The sequence below is a fragment of the Panthera uncia genome (assembly GCF_023721935.1).
Source record: "Panthera uncia isolate 11264 chromosome A1 unlocalized genomic scaffold, Puncia_PCG_1.0 HiC_scaffold_16, whole genome shotgun sequence".
Lineage (NCBI taxonomy): Eukaryota > Metazoa > Chordata > Mammalia > Carnivora > Felidae > Panthera > Panthera uncia.
Genome location: NW_026057576.1, coordinates 67,810,531 through 67,823,172, shown reverse-complemented (window position 1 = coordinate 67,823,172; position 12,642 = coordinate 67,810,531). Strand labels below are relative to the sequence as shown.

At 39.8% G+C, this 12,642-nt stretch overlaps 1 protein-coding gene across 2 annotated transcripts in view; it reads right to left on the bottom strand.

Annotated features, from left to right (window-relative positions):
• Window positions 1-12,642, bottom strand: part of UBAC2 (UBA domain containing 2) — a 171,555-nt gene that overhangs the window by 55,336 nt on the left and 103,577 nt on the right. For both annotated transcript variants that reach the window (XM_049647498.1, XM_049647497.1), the window contains exons 5-6: window positions 6,939-7,062; window positions 2,887-2,934 (exon numbers count right to left, since the gene is read on the bottom strand). In XM_049647498.1, the coding sequence (XP_049503455.1) occupies window positions 2,887-2,934; window positions 6,939-7,062 (172 nt within the window). The remainder of the gene's footprint in view (window positions 1-2,886; window positions 2,935-6,938; window positions 7,063-12,642) is intronic.

Sequence of the window (12,642 nt, the reverse complement as noted above, 5' to 3'; positions counted from 1 at the left end):
TATATTAATGTTTCATAATAAAAACATGTTTTTTTGGAAAAAGTCAGAAATAAAATATTCATTAAATTCAATACAAGCACCAACATTACTGTAAGGCATGAAGGAAAGAAACACTGGCTATGATTATCACTGATGTTAATCACTGTAAATAAACATAATATCATCTAATTATGATGGAATAATAATGAAGAACAAAACTGAAATGAATATTTGTCAGATTTGTGTTCATTGTAGGTCAACATAGGCTGAATTAATTACTGTTAAAAGTGAAAATTCAATGGGCTCAGAGGTGTTCATGAATAGGTAGACTGTTTAAATGCTAAATTCTGGGAATTATATTCCAAATACTGTGCAATGCTATTTACTCTTCTTCTTCCTCTTTTTTTTTAAAGTTTATTTATTTTTGAGAGAGACAGAGATAGAGAAAGCACAAGCTGGGGAGGGGCAGAAATAGAGGGGGACAGAGGATCCAAAGCAGGCTCTGTGCTGACAGCAGAGAGCCTGATACAGGGGTCAAACCCACGAACCGTGAGATCATGACCTGAGCCGAAGTCGGATGCTTAACCGACTGAGCCACCCAGGTGCCCCTCTATTTACTCTTCTTAAGGGATTTTTATGTTAAAAATTTGTTAAACTTCTGACTCTTAAAAAGAAAAAATCCAACAATTCCATACATCACACAGTTCTTATCACGACAAGACACCCCAAACTAATATAACACTGTATGTTTACTATACTGGAATTAAAAACTTAACTGTAAGAAATTTAAACAAGTACCTACTACCTGTTAAACATGTAGTGGAAAAGACTGTGATCACAACACGCATATTTTAGATTTTAAAAAGACTACAAAGAAATGAAAAAATGCAACCTCCAATTCTAGAGCACTGAATGCCACAAAATGAAACTTTCTGGGGTGATAGCAAGCACTTGATTTAAAACCAGAAGTCTGAAAACGATAAAGAAACAAAATGAAATGTTTCAAAACAAATGCCACATAATGAGTGATTAAAGAAGGGTTTGGATAATATGACCCAATGAATCAATAGTAAACCAGCACAGTGAAATAGCATATAGTCAGTCCGGTACTTCTCAAATTCTTGAATGCTTCAGGAAAATACTGAAAACAGGACTCAAGACCATTTGCTGCTAAAAGAAACAAAATGTATCAGGAAAGAAATAGTAGACCATCATGCTGCTCTTATTATGAGAGCATCGCACTCTCTATTGTTTGCAGGCTAGTGAAGTAGCTTTTAATCAAACTGACAGTTCAAGTGGGAGGAGATTAGGAGATTAAGAGACAGCTTGGTGACCATGCCCCACAGATGCAGTCTGATCCCACACTGTCACCAGTCACTATGAAGTCTTAGGAACACAAGAGGCTTGGATGGTTTGAAGACCACATAATGGAGGTCAGCTCTGTGGGCCTGTGTTATCTGGGTGCCTGAGACAGGTATTTCTGGAGGCGAAAACAAAGTGACTTCAACCCTCAGGATGTGGGCTGGCAGCCTGGAGAATGAAGGACTAAATTGTAAATGAAAAGAATGAGCACACAGAAGAAACTGTACAGAGTGCATAAAGGAAGGAGAGGTGAGCAGGTCTAAAGTAACAACACAGGGGCCCAAATCCCACCCACCAGGAAATAAGACTAAATCATAACACCGAAAAAGTCTGCAGGGGAGTGCATGGTTATTTCCAAATCCTTTCCCGGTGATGCTATATATATCACGATGAATCCCTTCTTCATCAATCTTCCCCAAGAAAAAAATTAAAACTATATTCCATACACACTAATTATTACAAACTTATTTTTATATAAGCTTGGGAGTACAAATTTAAGTTATGGATGAAAAATAAAACAACTTCACGTTCTAGATTTCTTTTTAAAGATCTCATGAATACAGTTTAAGACAAATGCTTGATAAAATAGCACAGCAGGGGACAGGTGGGATGAAGCCATTCCAGTGCACAGGTGAGGACGCAGCCCAAACCCTTCAGCTCATCTCTGCCGCCTTCTCTGGCCACCACCCAGACGATTCTCCTGCCAGTTCTAGTCCACCTGACTTTCCATTTTGCCTTATTTTCCCCTTGCATGACAATGTCTCTTCACAAAACAAGAACATCTCTGGTTATTTTTAGTAAGTCCAACTTCAATTTTTTCTGTCATTTTTTTTCTACTGTGAGTTCGACTGCTAAGGTAATTTTAAAAAACAGTAACAAGAGGGGCACTGGGGTGACTCAGTCAGTTAAAGGTCCAACTCTTGATTTCAGCTCAGGTCACGATCTCACCGTTTATGAATTCGAGCCCTGCATTGGGCTCCACGCTGACAGTACAGAGCCTGTTTCTGATTCTCTCTCTTCCTCTCTCCCTGCCCCTTCCCTGCTCACACTCTCTCAAAATAAATAAATAGACTTAAAAAAATTTGAGGGGCGCCTGGGTGGCTCAGTCGGTTAGGTGTCCAACTTAGGCTCAAGTCATGATCTCAAGGTTTGTGAGTTCGAGCCCCGCACTGGGCTCTCTTCTGTCAGCACAGAGCCCGCTTCGGATCCTCTGTCTCCCTCTCTCTCTGCCCCTCCCCTGCTTGTTCTCTCTCTGTCTCAAATAAATTAATTAATTAAAAAAATTTTTTTGAAAAAAAAAATTAACAAGAAACTCAGCTAAAACTTTCATCAAAATTACCTTGAAAACTGAGACAAACTGGCCCCCTTCATCTTAACTGTTGATGTAACTGGCCCCTCTGCATTACTAAGGAAGCAGCACTGAGACGGAGCTGACACAGTTAAAAGAATGTTGGAGACCAGTGAATATACCCATAATCCAAAGGTGACATTTTCCCTAAAGTTGCTTCAGAAAAGTGAGTTTAGGGGGAGGGAAATCACACTTACAAGTCCACTTATGGCTATAATCCAGATGTAGGAACCAGAGGTGAAAAGCTATAAAAGAAAAAAAAAAGGCAACTAAAAATTAAATTCAACCGCCAGTCACAGCATACTTCTGTTTACGTAACTACAGTGATATCCATTTAAATAGTAATTGTATATCTCTTAATATAAACAAGTAGAAAATTAATAAGTATCAATTCTGTCATCCAAAAGAAAATGATATACTTTTTCTTTTTTTTAAACCAAGCTCTTAGCCTTCCCATAGCCTAAAATAGACTGGTTGCACCTAGCCCACTCCTGTGCAAAGAAAAATAAGTTAAATTCAAGTATATTCTTATTTATAAATCGACATTAATTGATTTAAACAAAGCAAAATACCACATACCAAGCAATTATTACAATCAACAACATACAAAATGCGTAGTCACCATCCCATGCCTGGTGCTGAGTAATGGCAGGTGACATTAGTTTCCACAGTTCTCTCATTTTAATTTCTCATCACTGTCACTCTAATTTTGGACGGGCCGACTTGTGTGAGCACACAGGCATGTCCAGGGCTGCTCGACTTACCTGCTGTGCCTCTCATTCCAGACCACTCAGGGAAGAGCAAACTAGACAATGACACTGAAGTTAATCCATGCAAAAGTAATCAGAATTAAGCCTCATAAAATCTCTCCCTTTGTTTTCCAAATCATTTACATAGGAGAGTTGTGCTGAGGTTAAACAAAAAAAAGTCGTAAGACATTCAAAGTGTTGCTGTGAGAAGGGAAAGATCTAGAACCTACTGTTTGTTCATATTTATACCATTATATTGGGTGTATGAGGACTTCTGCTCCTAGACAAAGAAGCATGACCAGGGGTTAAGTACAGACACTGTGCTAAATGGAAATCTCAAAGTTCTGCACATTTATCAAGGATCTATAAAAAGAGAGAGAGAGAGAGAGAGAGAAACATAAACAGAAGAGAGATACAAAGGTAAGAGAAGACAAAGTACAGGCAAAAAGGAGGCTGACAAATTTTGTTCTTAGTGCTACCTTACAGAGAAAGGAGCACTGGTTGCAAGTTTAAATTTAATCCCTTGATCTAAAATTTAATCCTTTTACCTAGTGTAAACGACTTTGAAAATAAAAAGGATGAAAACTATGTGGAAAAATATTTTTCTGTAGTTTTATTCTAAAAATATAAAGAATAATAAAATAGCTAACACTTTTTTGCCATTGTTTTATTTTGTTTTTGTTTGTTCGCTTTTAGTTAACACTTTCATAGCACTTACTATGTGCCAAGCATCGATCTTAACGCTTTTCATATATTAAAGTTATTGAATCCTCCTAATCACCCTACAAGGTAAGTTCTATTATTAACTCTATTTTAATCATAAAAACGGAGAGGTTAAGTAACCTGCTAAGATCAGAGAGCTGGCAGTGTACCCAAGAGGTCTGGCTCTGCCGCCCAGTGATCATGACCTCCAAGCTGTCATGTCTCATACACGAGTAAGAAGAGCGTATCATTAATTCCGCCAATAAAAAATTATTTCCTTTGGACTCTTAAGCCCCTCATCTTATTGCATGTTTGGTCCCAATTGTGTCTGCTCATGCTTTAACAGTAGGTATGTTTTTTCTCACTGCTGGGCTCCTTGAGGATAAGGGTGCTACATCTCATACTTCATTTTATCTTCCACAGCCCCCAGCATAGGGCATTACGTGACTGGCTCTCAAGCCATCTGATACCTTCAGAAACATTTTTGCTCTTCTGATAATAATTAAAATCATTCATTCATTCATTCATTCATTCATTCATCCAATGTCCCTGGCTTCAAAAAGTGTTATGCAGGAGACAGAAAGACACAGAAACATATGTGAAGGTCAAGGGAGGAGGGAGGTAGGGAGAGAATAGAAACTTAGAGAAAAAGGGGTCCCCATTCACATCAAGGTGGGGAGTGGTGGGAGTTGATACTGAATAGGCAAAAAGAACCCTGGATGCCATTTATGGTAAGGACTTTAGATGTTATCAAAAGCCAATGAGGCATCTCCACCTCTATTTCCCAATACTAATTTCTACCTCACCAAAAAAAAAAAAAAGGAAAAAAAGAAAAAGAGAACATTCACAATCTCAGAAAAACCAATAGAGACAGAAATTATTAATTAATATTGGAACCAAATGACTTAGTTCTTACTATCTGTTTGGATTATCTTGACCAACCAACAGTATTATCTCTAATCCTTCAAGGAACCTTGTAAGATAGACATTATCATCCCCACTTTATGGATGGGCAAATGGAAGCTCAGAAAAGTGACAAAGCAAATAAGTACCAAAACAAGTAATCAAACCAAAGTCCACTTGGCTCCAAAGACCTTCCATAATGCTCCACTTAATGCCTACACCATAATTAATAAAACAACATTTTTCACCCTCAAGGATGCTCTATAACTTTAGTTATATAAGGCACTATAGAGTCAACAAGAGGCTCTGAGGGTTTTCAAAACTGACCCAAGTCTCATCTCCTTGCTAAACTAGAACTTGGGTCTCCTGCCCCAGGTCCAGGGTACTCTTCTATCACCGCATTCTGCCTTCTGCTGTAACTCTTTTTAAAAAGTAAACACGCGGGGCGCGTGGGTGGCTCACTCAGTTAAGCATCTGACTCTTGATTTTGGCTCAGGTCATGATCTCACGGTCCTGAGACTGAACTCCATGTTGGGCTCTGCACTGGGCATGCAGCCTGCTTAAGATTCTCTCTCTCTCTATGGGGCACCAGGGTGGCTCAATCGGTTGAGTGTCTGACTTGAGCTCAGGTCATGATCTCACAGTTCGTGGGTTTGAGCTCCACATTGAGCCCTGTGCTAACAGCTCCGAGTCTGGAGCCTGCTTCGGATTCTGTGTCTTCCTCTCACTCTCTACCCCTCCCCCTGCTCATACTCTGTGTCTGTCAAAAATAAATACACATTTTTTTTTAAAAGATTCTCTCTCTTTCTCTCTCTCTGCCCCTCTCCCTCACTCTCTCTCTCGCTCAAAAAAAAAAAAAAAACCCACAAACTAAAATCTTTAAAAAAGTAAACTGCCACCGCAAATCCTAGCAGTAAGAATAAACTGCAGAAAAGTGCTATTAGGTGATACATTAGGAAGGATAAGGGAGAGTAATTGTATGCAGGCTGAGAGATGAAGAATATACATTTCATGAGAAACAGTTGTAAAAGTGGTGAGGAAACACTCACCCCAGATGAACCATTGATAACACCTGACAGCACGCTAGACAGGTTGGAGGAAATATCAAAGGTTAAAAGGGGAGGGAGGAGGGCATTTGACAGAGACACTAGTATCTGGTTTGATATATGTGGGATAAGGAATGTTATGAGTATTAACAGTGGATCAAAAGGCCATGGTGCTGCAGGGAACAGCAGAATAAAAGTTCACATCAAAAGCTCTGAGAATGAAAGAAAAGTGAGGAGTATTACAGGGAGAAAATGAAAATCGTGTTATCTTCTGTCACTTGGCCTGGAACCCAGCAGAGGTAGGTCAATGGCACTGGATATTGGTGAACATAACCTTTTCCAATTTAGATCAAACAATAGGAACTCTCGAAGGTCTTCGAATCAAACCACTTAGCAAAGTGGCCATACAGCACAGAAGTTATAAAGTTGGTAAGGCATGTCTGGTTTCTTCTTCAGCGCTCTATTTGTAACACTGTACTCATTAATTTTGACAGTGAATTTCCACTTTCCACCTTTTGACGGGTCTCATTTGTTTCCACTTCATACTGTGATTTGTAAAAGGTACTTACACGGAATTGTACAATGAAATTAAAATATTTTCCACTGATACAAATTACAGTGAAAGCTCTTATCAGATTTCTAAAGACTATGAAAGTATTCTAGTACATTATATACCTTGATGTTCTTGTTCTGTAACACTTCCTTTGAACATTTGATATAGATCATGAAGCCAAACTTATGGGGAAAAGAACATTGTTTTCAAGGAGATCAAATGAGAAAAAGACATCCCCCCATACCAAAAAAAAAGATCTGGTTAAAGAAACATGAACATAAAAATGCATACTATACCTGTAGTCCCAATATATAAATCAATGTCTTGTTTGTGATGGACAATGGGCCCAGAATTTGTGCCACTTGGACTCTCGGTATGGAGCAGTAAAATGGTACAAACAGAGCAAACACAGGTGCCAGGCTATGCAAACAAACAAACAAAAAAATCACTATAGTATAATACTCAACTTAAAATACGAATAGCAAATATATATTTGAAGCAACACTGCTTATTTCTATCTGAAAGCATGGTCTTAGATATACAAACTAGATTCTACATGTGCATCACATCTGAAATAATTTGTACTTATATAATATATAACACTTTATGAAAACTCTAACTATCTAAACACTTATTGACTCTCCTAAAACTATTGCAGAGGTGGTTCAGCATCTACTAATTGTCAGGCATTGTGAGAAAATTTAAAGTTGCCACTGTATTTTCTTCCCATGAATGACTTAAATCTAATGAAAGAGATTTTCACAAAACAACAAACGTAATCTATCATGGTCACATCCCAAAGTCTCCTCTCACACTGTCCAACTATATCACCACAGCGCTTGACACTCTTCCCACTCCTACCTTTCCTTCCTCAAACCCCTTCTTCCCCCTACCTTAAAACCTGTTCTTGCTGGTCCCCCAGATTTCTCCTGCCACTCTTCTTCTACCCTCTCCAGGGCTCGCCATAGCCTCTTCTTACTCCAGTGTCTCCTTGTTATCGTCTCGAGCCGTTCCATGGCATGGATTACGAAAATGGAGTCCCCAAACTGTCAGCCTGTCCTTCCCCTTGGTTATGAAACTCAATTTGATACCTTCAACTTGACATACTCAAAAGTCACGAAGTGTCTTTCTAATTAAAGTCTTGTTTCTCTCCAGTCTATCTCTTAACACTGTTGACACACAAAACATAACACTGATCATGTCACACCCCTATTTAAACCCATCCTTCCACAGGCACCCCAGATCCAAAGAGGAAATGTGAATATTAGCATGAAATAGCAACGCCCTCCAATTCGTGCTTGTAAGTGTAGTTTCTTATTAGTATAATGTAGTGTAGTCTTTCTCTCCCTTCACCCAGTCTGGCTCCTCCCCACTATCTCAACCCCCAAAGATGCTCCCGGGGCACAGTAGGCTCTTTTGACTGTTCACTGACACAAGTTATTCTTTCAACCTAAATGTCCTTTCTACTTTTCTGCTTAGGAAACACTTCTGGCACGTGACAGCCCAATTCTTTCCTGTAGCCACCACTCCAGCTCCTCTGGGCAGCCCGAAGCTCCCTCCTCTGACCTACAGGCTCCCTCAGTTTCACTGTTTCAGTCAATTAGTGAATCTCCCGTGCACTACATGAGGCAGCAGCCCAGCTACACGAGCTCCATCTATGTCTATGAGTAAGAAGCAGTCTCTAACCTCCAGGAACTAGCTCCAGGATTGCACACTCACATTCCTGCAAGGGCTAGGCAGGGAACACGAATGAGGAGAGTGGTCTGGAAACACGCTCGCACCCATTCATCATTAGACGCTTGGCGTAATGACTCAATATAGCCTTTATTTTTCCTTTGTAGTTTTGTTGTTGTTGTTTTGTGTGTTTGGTGAGTGGCATGAGTACACCTTTACCATAAAAAAAAAATGCAAGAAACGTTTTCATTTCCACTTTTGTGGAAACACAGAATGCTCTTGGCCTCTTGCACAAAATTTTCCCTTCTCTGATAGAGATCATTAAAAAAAAAAAAAAATCACTCATTGTCCTCTCAATTCTGCTTCCAAAAACAGAGTGAAAGCAAACATACAGTACAAATCTGAAAGATGGCAGCAGCATCTATAGGCATCTACAAGAATACAGCAAATACTAGAAGAGGGAAAACCCTAACTAGTGAGCACCTAAGTGTCAGACACTGGATAAGGACTGGAGACACAGACGCAATCTTTCTCAGTCTTGCAAGAAGGACGATGGAGACAGGGCAGCCAATGTATGTAGGCAGAACAGTGGATAGGCTTCAAATGCCTCACTCATGGGGCGCCTGGGTGGCTCAGTTTGTTGAGCATCCGACTTCGGCTCAGGTCATGATCTCGCGGTCTGTGAGTTCAAGCCGTGCATCGGGCTCTGTGCTGATAGCGTGGAGCCTGGAGCCTGCTTTAGATTCTGTGTCTCCCTCTCTCTCTGCCCCGCCCCCGCTCATGCTCTGTCTTTCTCCCTCTGTCAAAAATAAACATTAAAAAAAATATATGCCTCCTTCATCTGGCTCTCCTCCTAGACAGAGTACCTCCCATAGCAGGGAAGGAAATGCACCTTCCTGGATCCTCCAGCATGTGCCACAGTGCTTGGCATAGCATGGCAGCCTCATCCGATTGAGGGCCATAAAATAATCCTTATTCTTGAACAGCTGTATGATCATTTATTTCAAAATGGGATAGTAATTATGAGAAGAATAACCTAGTGGCTATAATTCTAGTCTTTTTTATTTACTTTTATTTGAAGTAGTATAATTAACATATGGTGTTGTAGCAGTTTCAGATGTACAATACAGTGATTCAACATTTCTATACATTACTCAGTGCTCATCATATGTACTCCCTTTTGTATCTAGGGTTAGAGTTAAGGTTAGAATTAAGGCATGTGCTTAGTATCCTGCAGTTCAGAGACCTCTCCAGGGGATCAGGGTTAGGGTGTTAGGGATAGGGGTTAGGGGTTAGGGTATGCCTAGTATTCTGCAGTTCAGGGATCTCTCCAGAGACTAAAACCCCAGACTTCTGCTGGGTTGAGAACAGACTAGGCATCCATCTACCCAGCTGATACTCTAGTACTCTTTAAACAGATATTTAATTAGTCCTTCTGCATTTATGTCTACCTTCACACTCATTTACAGAAATACTACCAATTCTTAACTGTTTCAGTTCTTCTCCAGGATAACTAGGCTGGTTCTCAGTTTTTCTTCTTGTGTGTTCTGGAAGCCACTTTCTCAGATCTAGGGTAGGGTTAGGGCTTTCTTTTTTTTCCCCCACATTCCTGCCAACACTTGTTATTTCTTGTCTTTTTGATTGTAGTCATTCTGACAGATTAAGATATTTCATTGTGGTTTTGATTTGCATGTCCCTGACAACTGAGCATCTTTTCATGTGTCTGTTGGCTATTCGTAGGTCTTCTTTGGCAAAATGTCTATTCAGGTTGTCTGTCCATTTTTAAATTGAATTATTTGTGGGGCTTTTTGGTGTTGTGTTATAGAAGTTCTTTACATATTTTGGATATTAACCCCTCATCACATAAATCATTTGCAGGATCTTCTCCCATTTGGTAGGTTGCCTTATTGTTTTATTGATGGTTTCCTTCACTGTGCAAAAGCTGTTTATTTTGGTGTAGTCCCAAAAGTTTATTTTTGCTTTTGTTTCCCTTCCCTGAGAAGACATATTTAGAAAAAAGTTTGTATGGCCCATGTGAAAGAGGTTACTGCTTATGTCTTCTAGGAGTTTTATACTTTCAGCCCTTACATCAGGTCTAATCCATTTTGAGCTTATTTTTATGATCACATTTTAACTATACAGTGTTTTAAAAAGTCTATTAAATTGTCAGAAAGCACAATATTTTATTTAGCATTGCATCCTCCTAATACCTAATGTAAATCCTTACACATAATTGACTCTCAAGACTTGTCTGATTATAAAAAAACTGACAAAGAATTTTAATGAACACAGACTTATTTTTTAATTTTCAATTTTTTTTTTTAATTTTTGAGAGAGAAAGTGTGTGCAAATGGGGGAGAGGGGCAGAGGGAGAAAGAGGGAGAGAATCTTAGGCAGGCTCCACATAGGGCTTGATCCCACAACCCTGGGATCATGACCTGAGCCGAAATCAAGAGTCTGACGCTCAACCAACTGAACCACCTACACGTCACCAGGTTTAGAATGGTTTGTTAGGGAACGAAAACTATCTGATCTACTTTGTAACCATCACCTCTGCTGATCTCTCAACTCTGCACACTCAGCAGTCTTAAGAATTATTCAGCAAAGATGCAAAGTTTACTAATTCCACAAGAGAAAATAATTTTATTCTCCATGAAATTTCAAGCTTTGAAATGTAAAATAATAGAGGAAATAGCTTAAAATGTTGGCAATAGCTTTCTATAAACAAACTTCCTCTTTGTGACTGTAGTTGAATGAGACATACGTCCAAGAGCAAATCCAAGCAAATATGTAGTCGTCTTTCCTGAAAGAATATTCTGGTTGTTGTGTAGAAAATTCTTCTCTTCCTCATCCAGTAAATGTTAATTGACCTCCTTTCCTATTCCATGCCAGACCCTGAGCTACACATTTCCTCTCAGAATTAATCTCTGCAACAGAGACTTATTTAAACTGCCATTCTAAATAATACACAAAAACTGTTTTGTTCCAATTCAACTTACTTAACTCAAACAAAGTTGATTAAGTAGCTGTGTATTCTTTCTGTTAAAAAGTGCAAGTTAATCACTCCTGGGCATAAAATCCTCCAGTGAGTCCCCAGACAAGAGTAAAAGCCCAAGCCTTTACAAAGACTTACATGGCCCTGCATTCCAGATCTCAGACTTGGTCTTCTACTCCTACTTGTACTTGACCTCCCCACCACTCGCTGTCCCTGTCCCAGCCATGCTGGACAAGGTATGTCTCACTCCGGCACCAGCAGGCACTTGGTGCTCCAGGGTGCGTGCCTGTCCTGGCCACCTTCCCATAGACGTGGTGCCATTTACTCCCTCACACCCTTCTGGTCTTTACTCAAAGAGCTCCTTCTCAGAGAGGCCCTTCTTGGCTGCCTCATTCTAAAATTTTTTTTTTTTTCAGCGTTTTTTATTTATTTTTGGGACAGAGAGAGACAGAGCATGAACGGGGGAGGGGCAGAGAGAGAGGGAGACACAGAATCGGAAACAGGCTCCAGGCTCCGAGCCATCAGCCCAGAGCCTGACGCGGGGCTCGAACTCACGGACCGCGAGATCGTGACCTGGCTGAAGTCGGACGCTTAACCGACTGCGCCACCCAGGCGCCCCTTGGCTGCCTCATTCTAAAGTGCACCCCTTACCCCACCTCACAGACCCATCCCCACTCTGCATTCTCTATTTCCTTTCCCCACAGCACCTATAAGCTCCTAATCTGCTGTGTGACTTATTTATCCTCTATCTCCCCGACTGGAGGGAAACTCCACAGAGGCTGGGATTTCTGCCTGTTCTGCCCGTTTTGTTCATTGCTTTATCACCACTCTCTAAAACCATGCCTGGCAGAGAGGAGTTGCTTAAAAAATATTTGCTGAATAAATGAGTTTCTCTTTAAAATGGCAAACTACCCAGAATTTGCCTTTTATTTAAAAAAGCATCTTGTTTTATTATTTTTAGTGGGATTAAAACATACAGTTTCATATATACACTCAAAATATGGCCTGTGGGTCTCTTGGTAATAAGAAGAAAGCTCTATTTTGGTTGTACTTGAGAGATCTCACCACAGAACATATTCTTTGAGGTACTTAATTTATAGAAGTTCCAAAAAAGTGTAAAGGATGATGTTACAATAGACAATCCGAAGCCACGTTCTTATTTGAGGTTACATTTCAATGTAAACTAAGACAAAACTGATAGGAATTTTTAATGACCACAGTTCATGTCTTATATACCAATAAAAGAAGTTTAAAAATTCCTTAGAAGTTATTAATCACTGTATAGTTTTAAATGATGACTAAGTACTAGACCACATACACCCATAATACAA